At 44.6% G+C, this 19,931-nt stretch overlaps 1 protein-coding gene across 1 annotated transcript in view; it reads right to left on the bottom strand.

The window, feature by feature from the left end:
* CABCOCO1 (ciliary associated calcium binding coiled-coil 1) overlaps positions 1-19,931 on the bottom strand; it is a 158,887-nt gene that overhangs the window by 27,327 nt on the left and 111,629 nt on the right. Inside the window, exons 6-7 of the mRNA XM_075588579.1 lie at positions 12,779-12,910; positions 2,357-2,494 (exon numbers count right to left, since the gene is read on the bottom strand). Of these exons, the coding sequence (XP_075444694.1) occupies positions 2,357-2,494; positions 12,779-12,910 (270 nt within the window). The remainder of the gene's footprint in view (positions 1-2,356; positions 2,495-12,778; positions 12,911-19,931) is intronic.

The following is a 19,931-nucleotide window of genomic DNA, read 5'->3' as shown; positions in this document are numbered from 1 at the left end:
GCAGCAGTACATACATTGTTACAAGAAGTATACCTCTCTTTACATATATACAATTTTGTGAACAGAGTTTTTATTTCCTTATTTGCCAATTGTGTTACCATTGCTACACAGCTCTTGAAATTATGCCCTTATGAATAAGAGCCTCCACACAACTTCTAATAGATGATACATTGTAGTGCTATGCCTGTATGTAAAGCACTGACACTGACACACACACACACTGACACTGACACTCACAATGTAGTGCTATGCCTGTATGTAAAGCACTGACACTGACACTGACACACACACACACACACTGACACACACACACACATTGACACTCACAATGTAGTGCTATGCCTGTATGTAAAGCACTGACACACTCACAATGTAGTTGTAAGGAATCGGGGGCCCCGTCCCTTGCGGCGTGACCCCTCCTGACCCACTACCAGTACTGCAGCGGCTGCTGCCCCTGCCACCCGTTGCTACCCATGCCGCCGCCCAGTGCATACCTTGAACTCTGCCGTCGCCATCTTGGATTCTGGCACTGGTGTTACAGACTCTCAGCTGTGCTCTACTACTTCCTGGTCTCTCAGCCACTCACGAGCAGCTCCTCGACACGCCTCCGCCATTCCCCTCGTCCGGATTGATCACTGTCACTTTAAATATCCTGCTTTGCCTTCACTTCCTTGCTCTGCATAGCCCCTTGCTACTGTACCTGTGTTGCCTGGAACCTGTGTCATGCTCTCTTTGTGTTTATTTCCTACAGCTACTGACCCGGATCGTCTGAATACCCCCTCTGGCTCCTGAACTCGGCTTTCCTACAGACTACTCTAACCTCTAAGACCCTCGGACTATGGAACTTTCTATATCCTCGGACTCGGCAAGTACATGACCATTCTTTATCTACATCCAGGTCTGGCTACGCTACTATGCCACATCCCGGACACGCCCCCTCTGCTGTCGGTGCGTATACAGTGCTCTATACTCAGTACAGGGGACTGGTCTGGTCTGCGGGCTGCACAGCGTGACAGTAGTGCTATGCCTGTATGTAAAGCACTGACACTCACACACTGGCACGGACACTCACACACTGGCACTGACACACACACACACACACTGACAATGACATTCACACACTGACACTGAAACACAAACACTGACACTCACAATGTAGTGCTATGCCTATATGTAAAGCACTGACACTCACACACTGACACACACACACAATGTGGTGCTATGCCTGTATGTAAAGCACTGACACTCACACACTGACACACACACACACACACACACAATGTAGTGCTATGCCTGTATGTAAAGCACTGACACACACACTGACACTCACAATGTAGTGCTATGCCTATATGTAAAGCACTGATACACACACACACACACACAATGTGGTGCTATGCCTGTATGTAAAGCACTGACACACACACTGACACACACAATGTAGTGCTATGCCTATATGTAAAGCACTGGCACACACACACACACACACACACACACACACACACACACACACACACACACACACACACACACACACACACACACACACAATGTAGTGCTATGCCTGTATGTAAAGCACTGACACTCACACACTGGCACGGACACTCACACACTGGCACTGACACACACACACACACTGACAATGACATTCACACACTGACACTGAAACACAAACACTGACACTCACAATGTAGTGCTATGCCTATATGTAAAGCACTGATACACACACACACACACACACAATGTGGTGCTATGCCTGTATGTAAAGCACTGACACTCACACACTGACACACACACAATGTGGTGCTATGCCTGTATGTAAAGCACTGACACACACACTGACACTCACAATGTAGTGCTAAGCCTGTATGTAAAGCACTGACACTCACACACACACACTGACACACAATGTAGTGCTATGCCTGTATGTAAAGCACTGACACACACACTGACACTCACAATGTAGTGCTATGTCTGTATGTAAAGCTTCAAAACCTTTTCAGTTGAGTCACAAGCAACATTTACTCCTTCCGCAAAAACTAACGTCAACGTTTGAGATACTGTATACAGTACATTATTTTTCAGTGAGGGATATTGGTTGATGAATACTTTTGTTCTATATTTGTGGTTTTAATTCATTTCTGCGAAATTATATTTTTATAAATAAAATGTTCAAGTAAAAAATCTCAAATCTACCAGTGACTTTAAATACATATTCAGTGGAATATTATCCATTCCCCCCAAAATGATATTTAAATCAATGGGGATTCATTATTGCTTAATTTAGCCAATTATCTGCAAAGCTCTCGCAAATGTGATTATTTTGTTGTAAATAAATGTATCTGCATAGAAAATGTACCTGTAGGCTGCCAATAACTTCTGTTGTGACCTCATTTAGGACTTTCTTAACATCTTCAACTGTGAGATCAACTAAAGGATCAATTTTGTCTGGTAACTTTTCACTGTTCTTCAACTCTCCACTTGACAGATCTGTCTCCTAAATTTGAAAAGAGAATAACAATCATGTTCATGGGAAAAGTGCAATACATTACATAAGGTCTATTATTTAATAGATGTTGCAATGTTTTTATTCTGCACAACAATATGGGTCAGGGTACTCAGCACGCATAGCTTGGCATTCTTGTATTAGAAAACAAGAAATGGCAGATGACAGTGTATTTGAATTTATAATAGTGTTATCTTTAGATTGTACCATCTGTTTTCTTTATCACTTACATATTTTAAAATAGAATTGTTGTTTTGAAGTTGATGGCACTCTCCCGCATTAATGTAATAACTCAAGCAAGACTGAATTTTTTTTAGTGAATCCATCTGAACGAAAATTTATTTGTGTTTCTCTGAATACCACAGTTAATTATGTTAGTACCATACCACTCCACTATACTCATAATATTTAGGTTGTTGCAAATCATTTAAAAACAAGATACAATTGAGATCCTAAAACTAAAAACCTTGTGAATTAGGCAACTGCTGTCTATGCTGTTAAACAAACATAGTCATTGAGATGTATTCAATAAACTAGGTACAATGAGTGCAAAATTGCCTCATAAAGGAAGACTGCGATACAGTTCTCTCTGTATTCAATAACAATAACATACTGTATGCAGAAATATTGCTACTAAACAAAATAGTAATTACCAGAAAGGACAGCAGTTGAAAAGACACCTGCTATCCCAGAAAAAACACATTTGATGGTGCACTCTAAGGCGGTTAAAACTTAACTTTTAATTATGCAAAAATAATATATGTAAACACTAGCAAAATTGTCATAAATGTGTGTTTAAAATAAACAATTAAAACGACAGGGAGTAAAGGGTAATCTGTTGCACTGTAGTGTATTGTATTGGTGTTTGTCCAAGGCTGTAATGGATTGCGTATCAAACCAATGTAGTATTATTATACTGTAGTGTAATGTATGAGTGTAAATGGCGATGGACTATATGCTAGATATTAAAGTCACGTGCAGCGTGACACAGCTCTAACATCGCTGTCAAATTTTACTTCTCAACAATTATTTTAAGCTAATCTCCATGTCATACATTGGTGAATGAACTGAATTGCTTGGTGATAGCCTATGTGTTGTAATGCGGTGGAGATATAACTATATACTAAATATGAAAGTCATGTGGAGCATGACGCAGCTCTAACTTAGCTGCCAATTTTTACTCCTCAATATTAGTTTAAACTAATCTACACGATGTGATAACATGTATAGTGTTGTAATATGTGCTTGCATAAATAAAACAATTGCAGGTTATTTCCTTGTGATGGTATGCAGTGGTAGCAATTGCTGGTGAAATATATGCCCTTAGTTTTTAACCCCGATCTGTACACAATATAAACATTCATATTATTTGAATTATAGATTGAATTGTGATAAATTGCGTTTTTAATTATGTAGACACTTGTGCATAGTAGCAGAGATTCTGTGTATAAAATACTCATTCACCCATTGGCTAACATGAGCCGTGGTAAGCCACAATGATTGGCGCCTGGTAACCATAGGAACGTCTACACTATTTAGTTTGTAAGAGCAGTTCTCCGTTCACTTGCCTTCCCCTGACGAAGCTCCACCCACGGAGAGAAACGTGTAGGGCGTACGACATGATGACAGGGAAGTAATCTCTGTTCGGATGTACCAGTGTATTGTGTCCTATGGCTTAGATACTGCGTATGTAATGCATGCAATGTGTTTGTACTGAGCCGCTAATCAAGAGCTGGATAAGGCTTTAATCACTAGCTCCTTCAGCCTGCGGCTACCCTGCATTATTGTGATAAACTTCTATGCAAGTTGTTTCATATAAATTGCTAACAAAACGACATTTACAAGTGTCATCTATCAGCTAACTTTGAGCCTGCTTGCTAGTGTATCAGGTTGTTATGTGCTTCACTTCAGTTGCTACAAACTTATATTTACAATGGTTTCTTCTCACCCATATATATCTGGGCTGTTTGTGATTATATCAGCCTAGTGTCTGTGTTTTATGAATGTGGTTATTCAGCAAATGATGTGCTTAATTCTCAAAGTGGACATATAAACTGGTCTAATCTTTATTGCTGACCTACACTTTGTAGACTGATATTATATCAGCCAAATTGAGTCCACATTTGTATTTTCATAGTATTTAGGGTGAATTTGAACCTTATGAGGTGTACTCCTGATGTCTCATAGAGTGTACATCTCCAGATTGGTAGATCAAGGTTGATCTTTTCCTTCTTTGATCAGCTGTGCTTTGTGTTCACATACACCTATAGCCAGTTGTTCATCCCTGTGCATATATTTCACCAGCAATTGCTACCACTGCATACCATCACAAGGAAACAACCTGCAATTATTTTATTTATGCAAGCACATATTACAACACTTTACATGTTGTCACATCGTGGAGATTAGTTTAAACTAATATTGAGGAGTAAACATTGGCAGTGAAGTTAGAGCTGCGTCATGCTCCACATGACTTTCATATTTAGTATATAGTTCAATGCATGACATGGAGATTAGCTTAAAATAATTGTTGAGAAGTAAAATTTGACAGCGATGTTAGAGCTGTGTCACGCTCCACGTGACTTTAATATCTAGCATAAAGTCCCTCCATCTCCATTTACGCTCATACATTACACTACAGTATAATAATAGTACATTGGTTTGATACGCAATCCATTACAGCCTTGGACAAACACCAATACAATACACTAGAGTGCAACAGATTACACTTTACTCCCTGTCATTTTAATTGTTTATTTTAAACACACATGTATGTCAATTTTGTTAGTGTTTACATATATTATTTTTGCATTATTAAAAGTTAAGTTTTTTTTTAATCTTTTTTTTCCTTTATTGGTATCTTGCAGGGTACATACATGTAAAAATAACAATCACAGCTTGGTAGGTGAATTTGGGTCATAGGCACATGACTGTGAAGTACTTTGAGACACTCAATAAACCTTTTTTTTTTTTTCCCCTTATTTGTGGAAAAGAGATGGGGAACGACGAGGGTCGGGTGGATAGTTGGGATGACATGGGGATGAAGAGAGGGGGGGGAGAGAGAGGGAGGAGGGCTGGATTGGGTGGGACTCTCAGACCCTTTAGTCTAGGGGGTATCATAGCTGGACCAGGGCTTGTAGTAGTGATGGAGCGCCTGAGCCTGACCAGGGTTCCTAGGTTTTATAGAACTGATGCATTCTCTGCTTCAGCATGGCTGTCAGTCTCTCCATGTTCATGACCATGTCTATTCTCTTTATTTCTGTACTCCTGGAGGGGGCATTTATTTGTTTCCAGGCCGCCGCGACACAGCATCTTGCGGCCGTTAGGATTGCGGAGGTCAGTCTGGTCAATGGGGCGGGGAGGTCCTCAATTGGTTTCCCCGGCACATACGTCAGAGGGTCCAGGGGGACCTCCAGTCCTAGGGTTTCATTCAAGAGTCTCTGGATCCTGGTCCAGAACCTCTAGATCTCTGGGCATGCCCACCAAATATGGGACATGTCCCCCCTTTGACCACATCCTCTCCAGCACACGTCTGTTGTGCCTGGGAAGATCTGGCTCAGTCTACTCGGGGTTAGGTACCATTGGAATAGGATTTTATATATATTTTCTTTGGTGATAGAGCAAATTGATGTTTTGGTGGCAGCTTCCCAGATATCCTCCCAGTCTTCCAGATCAATTGTGGTGTTTAAGTTGGCGCTCCATTTTTGCATGTATGAATGCGAGATTGGCCTCTATTGTTTTATAGATTTCAGAGATTAATCCTCTCTGGTAATCCCCTTTTAGGCAGAGGGTTTCGAATCTGGTGCGCGCTATAAATTTATGGTTTGGGGATAGGGCTCGCAGGAAGTGCCTTATCTGAAGGTATTTGAAGATGGGGAGGTCTGGGGAGGAGAATTTATTTTTGAGCTCTTGGAAGGACAGAACCTCATCGCTTTCCAGCAGGTCCGTAACCACTCTGATGTTTAGGTCCAGAAATTGACCAAATTGGGTACGGGAGCATCCGGGTGGGAAGTCCGGGTTCCCGAAGATGGGGGTGAGTTGTGAGGAGGATGAAGCTAGGCCATGTTTCCCTTTAGCTTTAGTCCATGTAGACCATGTGCACCTCATCGCCCCAAGCTCAAATCTCTGGGGCCTCCTTTCTTTGTGTGTCTGAAACCATAGTAAGGCCGGGAGGGGGGTGGGGGCCGCGTGGTGGATTTCTATTGCCAACCAGCAGTTGGAGGTCGGAGGGTTGTTCCAGACAACCGCCTGCCTCAGCTGGGCTACCTGGTAATATCTGACCACGTCCGGGGCCCCCAAAACCCCTCTCATCCTAGAGGCCAACAGCACCGATCTCGGCACCCTTGGTCTGTGCTGCCTCCATATGAAACGGAGGATATGAGCCTGTATATTTCGTAGTTCTACTAGCGGGACTGGGACTAGGAGAGTTTGAAAATAATAGAGTAAGCGGGGGAGGATGTTCATTTTAGCAGACACAATTCTTCCAAACAAGGAGATCTGGTGGGTGTGCCAAGTCTCCAGATCTCTTTTGATCTGGCGGAACAGGGAGGGAGGGGGGGGTAATTTGCATGATATAGGGAGCTGTATGAGCTAGCTGTTCTTATTTCTAGGTATTTAATGTGGGAGTTATTCCATTTATACTTATAGTTGGCTTGCAAAAGTTTCCATACAGGGTCTGGGAGGGAAATGTTGAGCACTTCGGACTTGTCCATATTTATTTTATAGTCGGACACTAGGCTAAATTGGTCTAACAGCTTCTGTAGGTTGGGAAGGGAGATATGTGGGTCGGCCAGGGTCAAAATGACGTCATCGGCGAAGAGAGAGATTTTGTACTCTTTATCTGCTATTGGGATGCCTTTTATGCTGGGTTTGGCTCTGATGCAGGCTGCCAGTGGTTCTATTGAGATGGCAAATAGTAGTGGAGATACGGGGCAACCCTGTCTGGTTCCATTTTTGATTGCTACTGGGTTTGAGTGCCCGCCCGGGAGTCATAAGAGAGCGGTGGGGTTGTTGTACAGAGCTCGCACCCCCTCAAGGAATGTGCCCGAGAAGCCAAACCTAAGCATGGTTTGGTCGAGAAAGGACCATTTGATTCGGTCAAATGCCTTTTCGGCATCAAGGCTTAGGATCATGGCTTGGGTCTTGTTAAGGTGGACATGGTCTATGATATCGATAATTTTGCGGGTGTTGTCAGAGGCCTGTCTTCCTGACACAAAGCCCACTTGGTCTATATGAATTAATCTGGGGAGAATAGGGTTCAGTCTGTTTGCTAGGATCTTGCTGAAAAGCTTGAGGTCTGTGTTGAGTAGGGAGATCGGTCTATAGCTACCGCATTGTAGCGGATCCCTTCCCTCCTTGTGGATGATGGCAAGGTTGGCAGCTGAAATTGTACCTGGGATTGGTTCACCATCTAAGAAAGAATTGAACATGTCCAATAGGTAAGGGGAGAGGGATGCTGCAAACTTTTTATAATATGCGTTAGAAAACCCGTCTGGGCCCGGTGTCTTAGCTATTTTGAGAGAGCTAATGGCTTGAGACAGCTCTTCCTGGGTTATTTTTTGGTTAAGGAACTCAAGCTCTTCCGCTGATAGGTATGGGAGGTTGCATTGGGATAGGTATTCTGCGGCTATTTTGGCACTGTCCTGGTCCTGGCCGAGGGGGTGGAGGTTGTAAAGTTCTTCGTAGAATATTGCGAATTCCTGCGCTATTTCTTTTTCGTTATAGGATAGTTGCCCGTTTCTGGTGCGTATTTTTGTGATCTGGGCTTTGGCTTTTACGCCTCTAAGTTTAGAGGCCAGGAGTTTGTCTGCTTTATTGCCCCTGTCGTAGAACCTTTGGTAATTCCATTTCAGCGCTCTCTCTACCTCGTCAAGCTGCAATAGTTTAAGTTCTGCTCTTGTTTTATTTAGGGTTCTGAACACTTTTTCGATGGGGTCTGCTTATGTTGGAGTTCTAGGGCCAAGATCTTCTCTGTGAGCTCTTTTTGTGCTTTGAGTTTCATTTTCTTCTTATGGGAGGCTAGTGAGATAAGGTCTCCTCTGATGGTAGCTTTGTGTGCTTCCCAGAGCATTGCTGCTGCTGAGACCGAACCGCTATTTATTTGGAAAAAGGTGTTTAGTTTCTGTTTGATTGACTTAATCACCTGGGGGTCGTTAAGGAGTGAGTCATTCAATTTCCACTTGTACGCAGAGCTTTTGAAGAAAGGTAGCGAGAGGGTCAATTCGACAGGGGCGTGGTCTGACCAAGTAATTGGGCCAATGTTGGAGTCGGAGGATGCCTGGAGAACATTATTGGTACCTAGAAAGTAGTCAATCCGCGAGTAAGACTGATGAGGAGCTGAGAAGAACGTGTAGTCCCTCTGGCCTACGTGCTGGGCCCTCCAGATATCCGACAATGAGTAGTTTCGTAAAATCTCACGGAATTTTTTGGCCTTTTTCTGTGTCTGGGCGGTGTGCGGTGTCGTGGGCAGAGTGTATTTGTCTTGGTCTGGGAAGAGGACCATGTTGATGTCTCCAACCAGCAGTAGCGAGGAGAGTACAGATTGGTCTAGTGAACCAAGTAGGTTCTGGAAAAATTGGGTTTGATTGTCATTTGGGGCATACTGCGGCGGCCAAGTTTATTCGAGCATTTGCCCGTTCTTGGCCGCAGCAGTAGCCTGGCGCGCGCCCGAGGGTGACGGGCGCGCGCCGAAGCAGCGGAAGAGCGCCCTCCAATCGGGGCGCTCTCCCTACCACTGCCGGGTCCGCCGGGTCCCCCGGAACCCCCTGCCGCCGTCCCCCACATCGCGGGACACCAGGGCTCCCTCGGGGAGCCCTGGACGCGCGTGCAGGGGGCGCAGGCTCCCGAAGACGCGTGACCGCGCGTCTATGACGCGCGGCACGCCGAGGGGCGGCTACTAGCAAGCCGGGAAATCTCCCGGCTTGCGGATCTGGCCGATGCGCAATAAAGCGTGTCGGTAGTGTATATATTCAGTATAGAGATGGGGGATCCTGACAGGGTACCTTGTAGTAACAAGTATCTTCCTTCAGGGTCTTTTATTACCTTTGTTGGGGCGAAGGGGGTGTTATTCTTGATCAGTATGGCTACACCTCATTTCTTGTTTGGGGAGGATGCAAAGAATGCTTGGGGGAAAGTGTGTTTGAATGTGTTAGGAGGATCTGAGGTGTTGAAGTGGGTTTCCTGGATACATATGATATCGCCTTTGGTTTTTTTAAGCTCTTGGAGGGCCAGTTTGCGCTTTCTAACTGAATTAAGGCCCTTGACGTTCAGGGAGATGATTTTAATTGATGCCATTTGCCAGGGCAATGATTCCTAGGGACAAGGAGGACGGAGAGGAGGGGGGAGGGAGGGAGGGGAGGAGGGAGAGGAGGGGGGAGGGGAGGAGGGAGAGGAGGGGGGAGGGTGGGAGAGAGGAGGGGGAGGGGGAGCGGGGGGAGGGGAGGAGCGGGGGGAGGGGAGGAGCAGGGGGATGGGGAGCGGGGAGGGGGAGCGGGGAGGGGGGGGAGCGGGGAGGGTTGGGGAGGGGGGGGGACTGACAGGGGGAGTCGGCGATATCAGAGGCATATATAAGGGGAACGCAGAGATCCTAGAGCATACTGGGGAGGGAGGGGGGGTGGGTGGGCGAGGAGGGGTTGGGGGGGGTAGGAGAGGTGAGGGGGGGAGGACAGGTGGGGGAGGGGTAAGAGTGGCGGGGGGAGGGTGGTGGTGGGGAAGGGGGGGGTAGGGGGTGGAAGGGAGGAGGGGGGGCAGGGGAGTGAGGCAGTTTGCCTTGGTACTGCTGGGCGATCATGGAAAGTCTGGAGATGCGGAGAGTCCTTGGCGGCCATCTTTAGTGCACCTCAGGGCCTGGCTGAAGCTTTCTCTGGTGGGAGTTGCGAGGCAGTCTGGATCCAGTTGCTTTTCCTGTTCCTGGAGAGTCGGCGATGAAGGTAGGGTGAGGCGGGCTAGGTGTTTGGGAATCCTCTTCTGCTGCTGGGGGATCTTGGGGAGTCAGAGGATGCGGGGGGGGGGGGGGACCATGGCAGCCATCTTTGATGTACGGCCGGGCTTGTGCTGGAGGCTCCTTGACTGGGCTGTGCGGCTGGCTGGGTTCAGTTGCTGTGCCCGGGGAATCGGCAGAGCAGGTATGAGGATGAGGGCTGTTGGGTTTCGATGTGGGTAGGCCGCCTAGGGGTGCGCCCCAGGTCTTCTTCCGACTGGAGAGGCAGGATCTTCCGAAGGGGGGGGGGGCACCTCGATCAGCATAGTTTCTGGCTGGCTAGCCTTTCCGACGCTCAAGGGGTGTCCGAGGGCTCCGAGCCTGCAGCGGTGCAGGGGGGGGGGGGGCGATTGTCGCTCTGTGGTGCGGGGGTCCCCAGGGCCTTGAGGAAGTCCCTCGCGTCCTCAGGGGCCGAGATGGTATAGTGATGCCCATTGCGGAGCACCACCAGTTTAAAGGGGAAGCCCCAACGGTACTTGACTCCCTGGTCGCGGAGGTAGTTGGTGAGTGGCTTCATCCCTCGTCTTCTACTCACTGTGGTCCTGGAGAGATCATTAAATAGCTGTATGTCCACATTGTCCATCTTGATGCTGTGCAGTCCCCTGGCGGCCTCCATGATACACTCTTTAGTGGAGTATGCATGGAGTCTCACCACCACGTCTCTGTGCCGGTTGGGGTCTGTCGGTTTTGGGCCCAGGGCCCGGTGGGCTCGATCCATGAGGAGTTCATGTTCGGAGAGGCCTGGCACCAGCTGCAGGAACAGCTTGCAGAGGTAGGTTTGTAGATCCTCGTGGGAGATGGCCTCTGGGATGCTTCTGAGGTGAATGTTCTGTCTCCTCTCTCGGTTCTCGAGGTCTTCTAATGCGTTTTGGAGGTCCCGGATTGCTTCGCTGCATCTGGAGACTTCGTCGTGGGTCTCGGTCTGCGAGTTAATGACTCCCTCCATTTTGGCCTTGAGTTCTTCTGTTCTGTCCGTGAGGGCTCCTACGTCGGCTCGGATGCTCTGCAGGGCCTTCTCCGTGTCTTCTTGCACCCCTCTTCTCATTTTGATGATCAGGGAGTAAAAGAGGGGGGAATTGCTTATTCTGGTAGTTTTCTTCTGAGGGTGCCGGGAGCTCTTCTCCTAGTCAGCCATCCGTGGTGACGTCACCGGAAGTCTCCAAAAGTTACGTTTTAACCACCTTAAAGTGCACCATCAAAAGTGTTTTTTCTGGGATAGCACGTGTCTTTTCAACTGCTGTCCTTTCTGGTAATTAGATATTATCCTAAAACATAGGTAACACCAGTTGCCAATCTTGGCAACATAGGCAATCTCAAATACCCAAGATATTATTCACATCATTGGTGAGCGTTGCGACACTTTTTGTTGTTAAACAAAATAGTATATTTACGAGATATAGCATGATTTTTCCTGGCCCTCACCACACGTAGAATAGATAAGCTTGTGTCTGTGTTAATAATACTGATGATACGATGATCATACGCTATCACAAAGAAAGCCCTGCTGACTTCAATGGGGCTTTTCAGGGAGATAGCTCTGGATTGGCTCTATTGTACTTTACATATTAAGGGATAGAATCCTCAATTGTGTGTAATACAATAATTCTGATTAGATGCAAGTTTATGTTTGTTAAAATTATATTATGCATGTATGATTAGATGCACTGTAGAATACACTGCAGTTAGATACAAGCTGAAATCTCACTGGCTGAAGAAACACCTACTGTAGTTTGTACTGTACTTTTGTAAGCAGCAAGTTGTTTTGTACTGTGTGCTTTTGCTATAATTACATCTTGTCATTATTATATGACCGAGTAAGTGCCAATCTCAAAGAGTGACAACAGTGATACAAGATAATTAGACGAATATTTAATGTAAAATTAAACATGACTGAACATGTCAGTATAGATGGCTCGAAAGGAGAGTCAGTCATTTTGATGGGTTCATCTGCTTGTCTCAAGCAGCCCCGTCCTCTCTCTAGGTTCATTAAAATGATTAGCTATTTAAAATCACAAAACAAAACTTTTTCTGTGTATATGATGAATACTATTGCAGTGGTTACAAAAAAGCAGAAGGACAGCTACAGTATGCCCAGTTGTTCTTCATTGTACAAGACTTTCACTTTTCCTCTGACAGTATTTCTTACATGGTTGTACATTTTCACATAAAACATTTTCTTATTACATTTCCAGTTAACAGTATGACATTTTTTTATTGAGGAATATGCCTTTATATTATTTCTTATGTGCCAACAACATTTAAAGAAGCACTGCACAGACACTATTAAAACATTGTACCTCGATATTCTCTGTGTCTTGTGAAGGTTTCGGCAGTGGAGCTATGAACTGCGAATAAATATCAGAAGATATGCCTTCTTCAAGTGGGGCTGGAAAAGGGGTTTCTGCTGATTTCACAACTTCTATCACTTGCTGTTAGAGAATAGAAAAATATAACATCTAAGTTTAACATCAGCTAGTCTATTGTTCACAACATTTATTAATAAAAAGAGGAACATATCTGATTTTTTGGTGCATTTGCCAAGAATTCTAAATGTGTGATTAGTATAACTGTATTTGATTTTTTCTTCCTTCTATTTTTCATTGAAAACACTTTGCAACTCACCACAAACAGCTCTCAATTCTAGTTTGATTCTCAGCAGCCTATGAAATATAGATCCTCAGAGCTCTGCTAACAGAGTTATGTTCCAGATTTAGGTAACGTGCGTTATTTTTCACATTATTTTTTTTTTTTTTATAACTTACATTTTTATTGAGTTTTACAGATGTAATATACAACAGAACAAGACATATAAGTTGTAGTATGTCTACATGAAATATAAACTTATAACATATATTGGATGCGTCCGCCCGTTTTTTTCGAGCCCTACTGGACCGGACGGCGTGCCATAGTCTAATAGATTAACTGAACAAGTTTTTGGATGTCGTTGATTATTCAAGGTATGTCATTGATCACATACACACACAAAACGAAATGGAAAGAAAGAAAAAAAAATTAAAAAAAAGGGGGGGGGGGGGGGGGAGAGGGGAGGAGGTGGGAATGGAGAGGGGGGAGGCATCTTGGATGGTAGCTGTGGCATAACCCCAGTCTTCAAATGTAGCGATCTAGGCTGTGGTCAAGCGCATTGTAAGCGGGTCGACTTTTGATGTCCCTGTGGTGATTCGGGGGTGCAATATGACCTGGACCTGTGACCCAAGGTTGGGGGTAGTGACTCCCTCCCGAGGAGAACGCATCTGTTTCTATCATAGCCAAATTGATTCTCTCTCGACTCCTGGGATATCCGTCTGGGCCAGCCAAGGCGTCCAGACTTTTAGAAAATTGGTGCCAGTGTCGTTAACTAAGCTCGTTAACTTCTCCATCTAGCAGATAAATCATATTCGATTCCGAATCTTTGGGATATTTGGGATGTCGGGGCGTTTCCATAATGCTGCGATCTCTCACCGCGTGGCTAGTGCAAAATGTGCAATTAGTTTATTACTTGCTTTGGTGAGGCCCGTTAATGGTCTGTTCAAAAGGAACAGCCATGGGTCCGGTGGTATTTCTAGGTCGAAGATCCTCTGAATCCAATTCCTGATTGGTTCCTACAATGTGGAGATCCGCGGGGAGGACCACAGCATATGTAACAGGTCTGCCGTTCCTCTGCACTGTCTCGGGCACAGTGGGGAGGAACCTGGCATGAACCTTGATAATCTCAGTGGAGTGAGATACCATCTCATAAGGACTTTATATGCGTTCTCCTTGAGAGTGGAGCAAATGGAGCTCTTCGCTGTGGCTAAAAAGATAGCCGTCCACTCCTCATCCTCAAGGGCCTCTCCGAGATCCTTTTCCCATTGGGATCTGAAGGAGGGTGTTTGTTGTCCCTGTACAGCAGAACAGACCACCTCCCCGTATAACTGTGAGATAAGTCCATTAGGGCCTCATGCAGAGAGCAGCGCTAAAGTAAAGCTCGCCATTTCTTTGAGAAATTCGCGCAGAAAACAGCAGAAAATGGCGAAGTACGAAAAACGCGCCATTTTTTTTCTATTTCTGAATCTCGCCGCGCGGCTTGCGAGAACCTACATCTCACCAGTGTTAAAAATATCCGAATTCAGAAAGGCGCGATCGCCATCTAGCGGCTATTCGCGCCAAGAAAATGGCGCGATTTTCGACAATTACCTCCGCCAAAAAAAGTTGGCAAGAAGCTGGAGCTCGCCGGCCATAGGGGAAAAAAAAAAGCGCGATTTTATTCTCTCACTTTTCTGCAGCGCGCATCTCTCCCTTTTAAACTCGCCACACGCATTCATGCCATAAATTGCGATTTTCGCCCATTTCTGCATATGGAGAAAAAAAACCTCCATTAAAGCTACTTTTTCTTAAACTCTCCAATTTATTCTAGCGCTGCTCTCTGCATAGGCCCCTTGGTGTCTGTTTCTGCCAGACAGAGCTTTTCGAAGGAAGTTAATGGGGGATAAGGAGCCGATTTATTGTAAAACGCTCTAACCTGGAGATATCTAAAAAATTTCACATTATTAACAGGAATCCTCAAAGATAATAGGATGAAAAATTAACATCCGTTAGCAAAACGAACATTGTTACATTACCTGGATGTACAGGGATGATAGAAGCCTAAAAAATACAATGCACATTGGCATTGGGAAAGAACGTTATTAGGAAACATCAGTTAGTGATGCGTTACGCCTTAGCGTGCCCTTAATACCGTGCCCAGTAAGTTATAATTTTAAACAGTAAAACGTGTTTAACAGCACCTCACTCATTTTTGACTGCCAAATAGTAGAGATGGCTACTCAAGCATCTACCTTCAGTGCTTCAAAACCTTCACTACCTTCAAAAATGTAATGATGAGGAGCTAGAGATCCTCATCGAAGGGGTGTTTGTCAACCATCCAAAATTAATGTGTGCAATGAATAAAAAAACAGCATCCCTAAGAAGCAGCAAATTTGGGGGCACATCGATGACCCGAATAATGCTGTGGAATTACGGTTTTATTTGCAGTGCACTAACACATACAGGTGAGCAGTACCAAAAGGTTTATAAACTGAAGCATGCCTCAGCTCTCATTCATGTGCACAGGAGTAAAGGCCTTCTAAAATTTAGCAAAAGTTTGTAGATCAAGGCCTCTATATACAGATAAAGCATGATTTATGTTCAACAACCGCACAAAAGTGTGCCCCTCATCGCCGTGCACCTCGCCACAATGAGCCTGCAAGGACCTCATTTGTCGGCGACAAAATTCTTATTAGTGTTGTTGCAGTTCAGTGCATGTCCGGCAGTTGGTGCACTGAATATCTTTGAGTATGATACTCTGAATACTATAATGTGTGACGCAGGTGTCTGAAGAGAAAATCCTCCAAAGAAAAGGAGACAGTGACAATTGACCAAACAAGTGTAATCAACATCTCCAAACATCAACTGACACCAGCAGAGTTACAAGTATTAGATCTAGGTCTTACATTTGCTCCAGATAAAAAAGTTAATTTATTTACAACTACTGTAGATTTATATAAATTTATACGCAAATTATCGCTGAAGAGATTTTTTTCAAGAGAAACATTCAACAATAGATGTTTCTACACAACAAGTCCATGAATCATCATTTAAGACTAATAAAAAATACTATACCTATATTTGACATTTCGGACAGTTTAACCTTTCGAGATCATTGTTTTTTTCAAGATACAGTATGATGGAACTCTCTAAAGAATCTTATGAATCAATTGATTCGTCTGTGTTCTCTTTTTAGGGAAGAAAAGCCTCAGGTTTACAAAATAAATCGAAATTAATTCCGGGTTTCTCCAAGGGTGGAGGCATTGATCTCTTTCAACAAGCAATAGAGAGAGACCTGTTGCTTCTATCAAAAGGAATCTAATTCACTACAAAGAAGAAACACCAAGACAATTTAAAACCCATCTTACGAGATGCCATTACGTCTTTAAAAGACAATGACAGCATCGTAATAACAAATTCTGAAAAAGACGGTGCTGTCGTTGTTTTAGACCACTCTTATTATCTTGCTGAAACACATAGACAGTTGAGTGACCAACGCTCATATGTACGCTTACATACAGATCTGACCAATACCTGTTTGCACGAGCTAAATGATCTTCTGGAGGAGGGGAGGATACTTCAGGTTATTTCTTCTAAAGAATCTGATAATTTACACTGTACACATCCCATCACACCAATCTTTCATCACTTACCTAAAATCCATAGATATTTACACTCACCACCTGGACGTCCGATTGTTTCTAGCATTGGGTCACTGGGTGAGCACTTATCTATTTACATCGATCATTATTTACAACCACTTGTCTCTAAACTCCCTTCTTACTTATTAGAAACTGCACATGTATTATCCTTATTTCAACACTTTCCTTGGTCTTCCAATTTCATCTGGGTCACCCTTGACGTGTCATCATTGTAGACAATTATCTCTCACTCTGATGGTCTATCTGCCACAAAACACTTTCTTGAACTTGATCCTTCTCTTTCACCAGCACAAATCACTTTTCTTTTGGACAGTATTCTTTTTTTACTTACACATAATTATTTTCTTTTTTCAGGGGGTTTCTATCTCCAGACGCGTGGGACTGCCATGGACACCTTCTTCGCACCTTCCTATGCAAATTTATTCATGGGTTGGTGGGAGGCGTCCCACGTGTTTGGAGATGGAAACCCCTTTCGTAAACACATTCACTTTTTTTTTTTTACAACTTTCTTTTTATTGTTTTACAAGTATAAGTCACATCCATAACATTGCATTACTCTGTCCTGTTGGACCGGCTCGTCATTGGACATACCACATTTAACCGACATGGGGAGGGGGAGACGACAAGACATAGACAGGTAGGGAAAAAAGGGGGAGGAAGGGGAGGGGGGGATTTTGGGAAGGGGATCCCCTTCTCATCGTGGGTTCCACTGTATATGGTTTAGTCACCACCGTCTCTCTGATGTTTCATTCATGAGTTCTAAGGTTGTTGAGTTCCCACCAGCTCCTGCCTTCTAATATGGGGGGGTCTATAATCGGGTCTCACCGTCCAGTCTGATCTTTACTCTGTGCATCCAAGGAGAACTCATTTTGTCCTATCAAAGCCAGATGGTGGCATTGCTCAGCCCTGGAATATCTGTCTGGGCTAGCCACGGTAGTCAGACTTTTTGGAATTTTGTGCCAGTGTCATTAACCAGACTTGTTAACTTTTCCATCTGGCATACGAACCAAATTCGATTTCTGATTTTGTCTATTGATGGAATTGCATTCTGGTTCCATAATGCTGCGGTCTCGCATCGCATGGCTGTTGCAAAATGAGCTATCAGTTTGTTTCCCGTCCGTGAGACTTCGTCTGTGGGTTTACCTAGTAGGAACAGCCACGGGTCTAGCTGAATTTGGGGGCCCAAAATCCTCTGTAGCCAATCTCTAATCTGTTGCCAAACTGGCATAAGCCTCGGGCAGGACCACAGCATGTGTACCAGATCTCCTGGTTCCCCACACTGCCGTGGGCAGAGCGGGGAAGTGTCTTTAATAAATTTAGCTAATCTGACCGGGGTGAGATACCACCTCAATAGTACCTTATATGAGTTCTCCTTCAATGTAGTGCATATCGAGGTACTAGCCACTGCTTTAAAAATTGCCGTCCAGTCGTCGTCCTCTAATGTTTCGTTGAGGTCAGCCTCCCCATTGCCTCATGAAGCTAGGTCTGATAGTATCGTCCTTGTCAGAACCGACCACATTTCTGTATAGAGTGGAGATCAGTCCCTGTGTTTCAGTGCCCCGCACGCAGAGCCGTTCGAAATTCGTTAAAGGTGGTCTCACTGTGTGTTTGTTATAAAATGCCCGGACCTGGAGGTACCTAAGAAATTCTGTGTTGGGAATGCCCGTTTCCGACTTTAATTTGTCAAATGATTTAATCGTGTTGCTGCCCTCCAGGTCTTTCAATCTATTTACCCCTAGTTGTTGCCAGAGCCTAAAACTTTCACCCTTTAGCCCAGGAGCAAAATCGGGGTTGCTATACAGAGGTGCCATGAATGGGTGTTTAGAAGTCAATGAGCCACTAAATTTTGATCCCTCCCAGACCGATAGCGAGTTGAGCACCGATGCCAAAGGCTCTTTTATAGCTTTCACCCTTGTCTTCTGGTACCAGATTAGATCCCTGAGCTCCAGTGGGGCGCACAACTCCTTCTCCAGTGCCACCCACCTTTGTAGCTCTGGGTCTCCGTGCCATTGCGTAATTTGGCACAACTGTGCCGCTTTATAATAGGACATTAAGCATGGCACTGCTAGTCCTTCCGCTTCTTTGGTTTTTTGCATAATAGTTGCTTTTATACGTGTTTTTTTGTCTTTCCATATAAATTTTGTTATAGCATTTTGTAAATCTTTGATCTCGGATCTCACCACGGGTATCGGGAGAGTTTGAAACAGATAGAGTATCCGGGGGAGAACGTTCATCTTCACACTGTAAATTCGGCCTAGCCATGAAATGCCATATGCCGACCAGTCTCGTAATTCCCTCTTTAATATCTTTAGTAGACTGCGGTAGTAGGCTTGATAGAGGGAGGCTGTTGTTTTTGTAAGGTGTACCCCCAGGTATTTTAGGGACTTGGGCTGCCATTTAAACTCGAAGTTAAGTTCTATTAGTTTTCGCATCTCGTCAGGGATGTTCAAGCACATTGCCTCTGTTTTCAACTGGTTAATCTTAAAACCTGAGATCTGCTTGAATCGCCCCAAGAGCGCAAAGAGATTGGGGAGGGAGATGAGTGGCTTAGTAATCGTCAAAATAATGTCATCTGCATAAAGCGCTAACTTATGCTCCTGTGTATGTATTTGGACCCCCGTGATGTCTCTATTCTTGCGTATGTGTGCTGCTAGTGGTTCGATGCATAGGGCAAAGAGCAGGGGGGATAACGGGCACCCCTGCCTCGTCCCACTTTTGATTGGAAACAGCTCTGATGGGCAGCCCTGGTGAACCACATTCGCTGCTGGTGCTGTATATAATGCTTTTATTGCCCTGAGGACCTTTTCACCAAATCCGAATGCCCCAAACGTGGTCTCCATGTATGGCCAGTCTATCCTGTCAAAGGCTTTCTCCGCATCTAGGCTTAACACCAGGCTCCGGACCTTGCTGGCGTTTACAAAGTCAACTATGTCTATTACTCTTCTAGTATTATCGGCCGCTTGTCTATCTCTAATAAAGCCAACCTGGTCCGGATGGATCAGCCCTGGCAGGATAACACTTAATCTATTGGCCAGTAATTTAGAATAGATTTTAACATCCGAATTGATCAATGATATCGGCCTATAACTTTGGCAATTTGTGGGATCTTTGTCTTTTTTATGGATCAAGGAGATTGACGCCTGGAGCATCTGATCTGAGAAGGGCTCTCCCGCTAGGACCCCGTTAAATAACCGAAGCATATGTGGGGCTAGTGTTCCTATAAATT

Source organism: Ascaphus truei, chromosome 2 (assembly GCF_040206685.1).
Source record: "Ascaphus truei isolate aAscTru1 chromosome 2, aAscTru1.hap1, whole genome shotgun sequence".
In the NCBI taxonomy this organism is placed as follows: Eukaryota; Metazoa; Chordata; class Amphibia; order Anura; family Ascaphidae; genus Ascaphus; species Ascaphus truei.
Note: the sequence above shows the minus strand (reverse complement) of the source record. Positions and strands in the feature narration are given on the sequence as shown.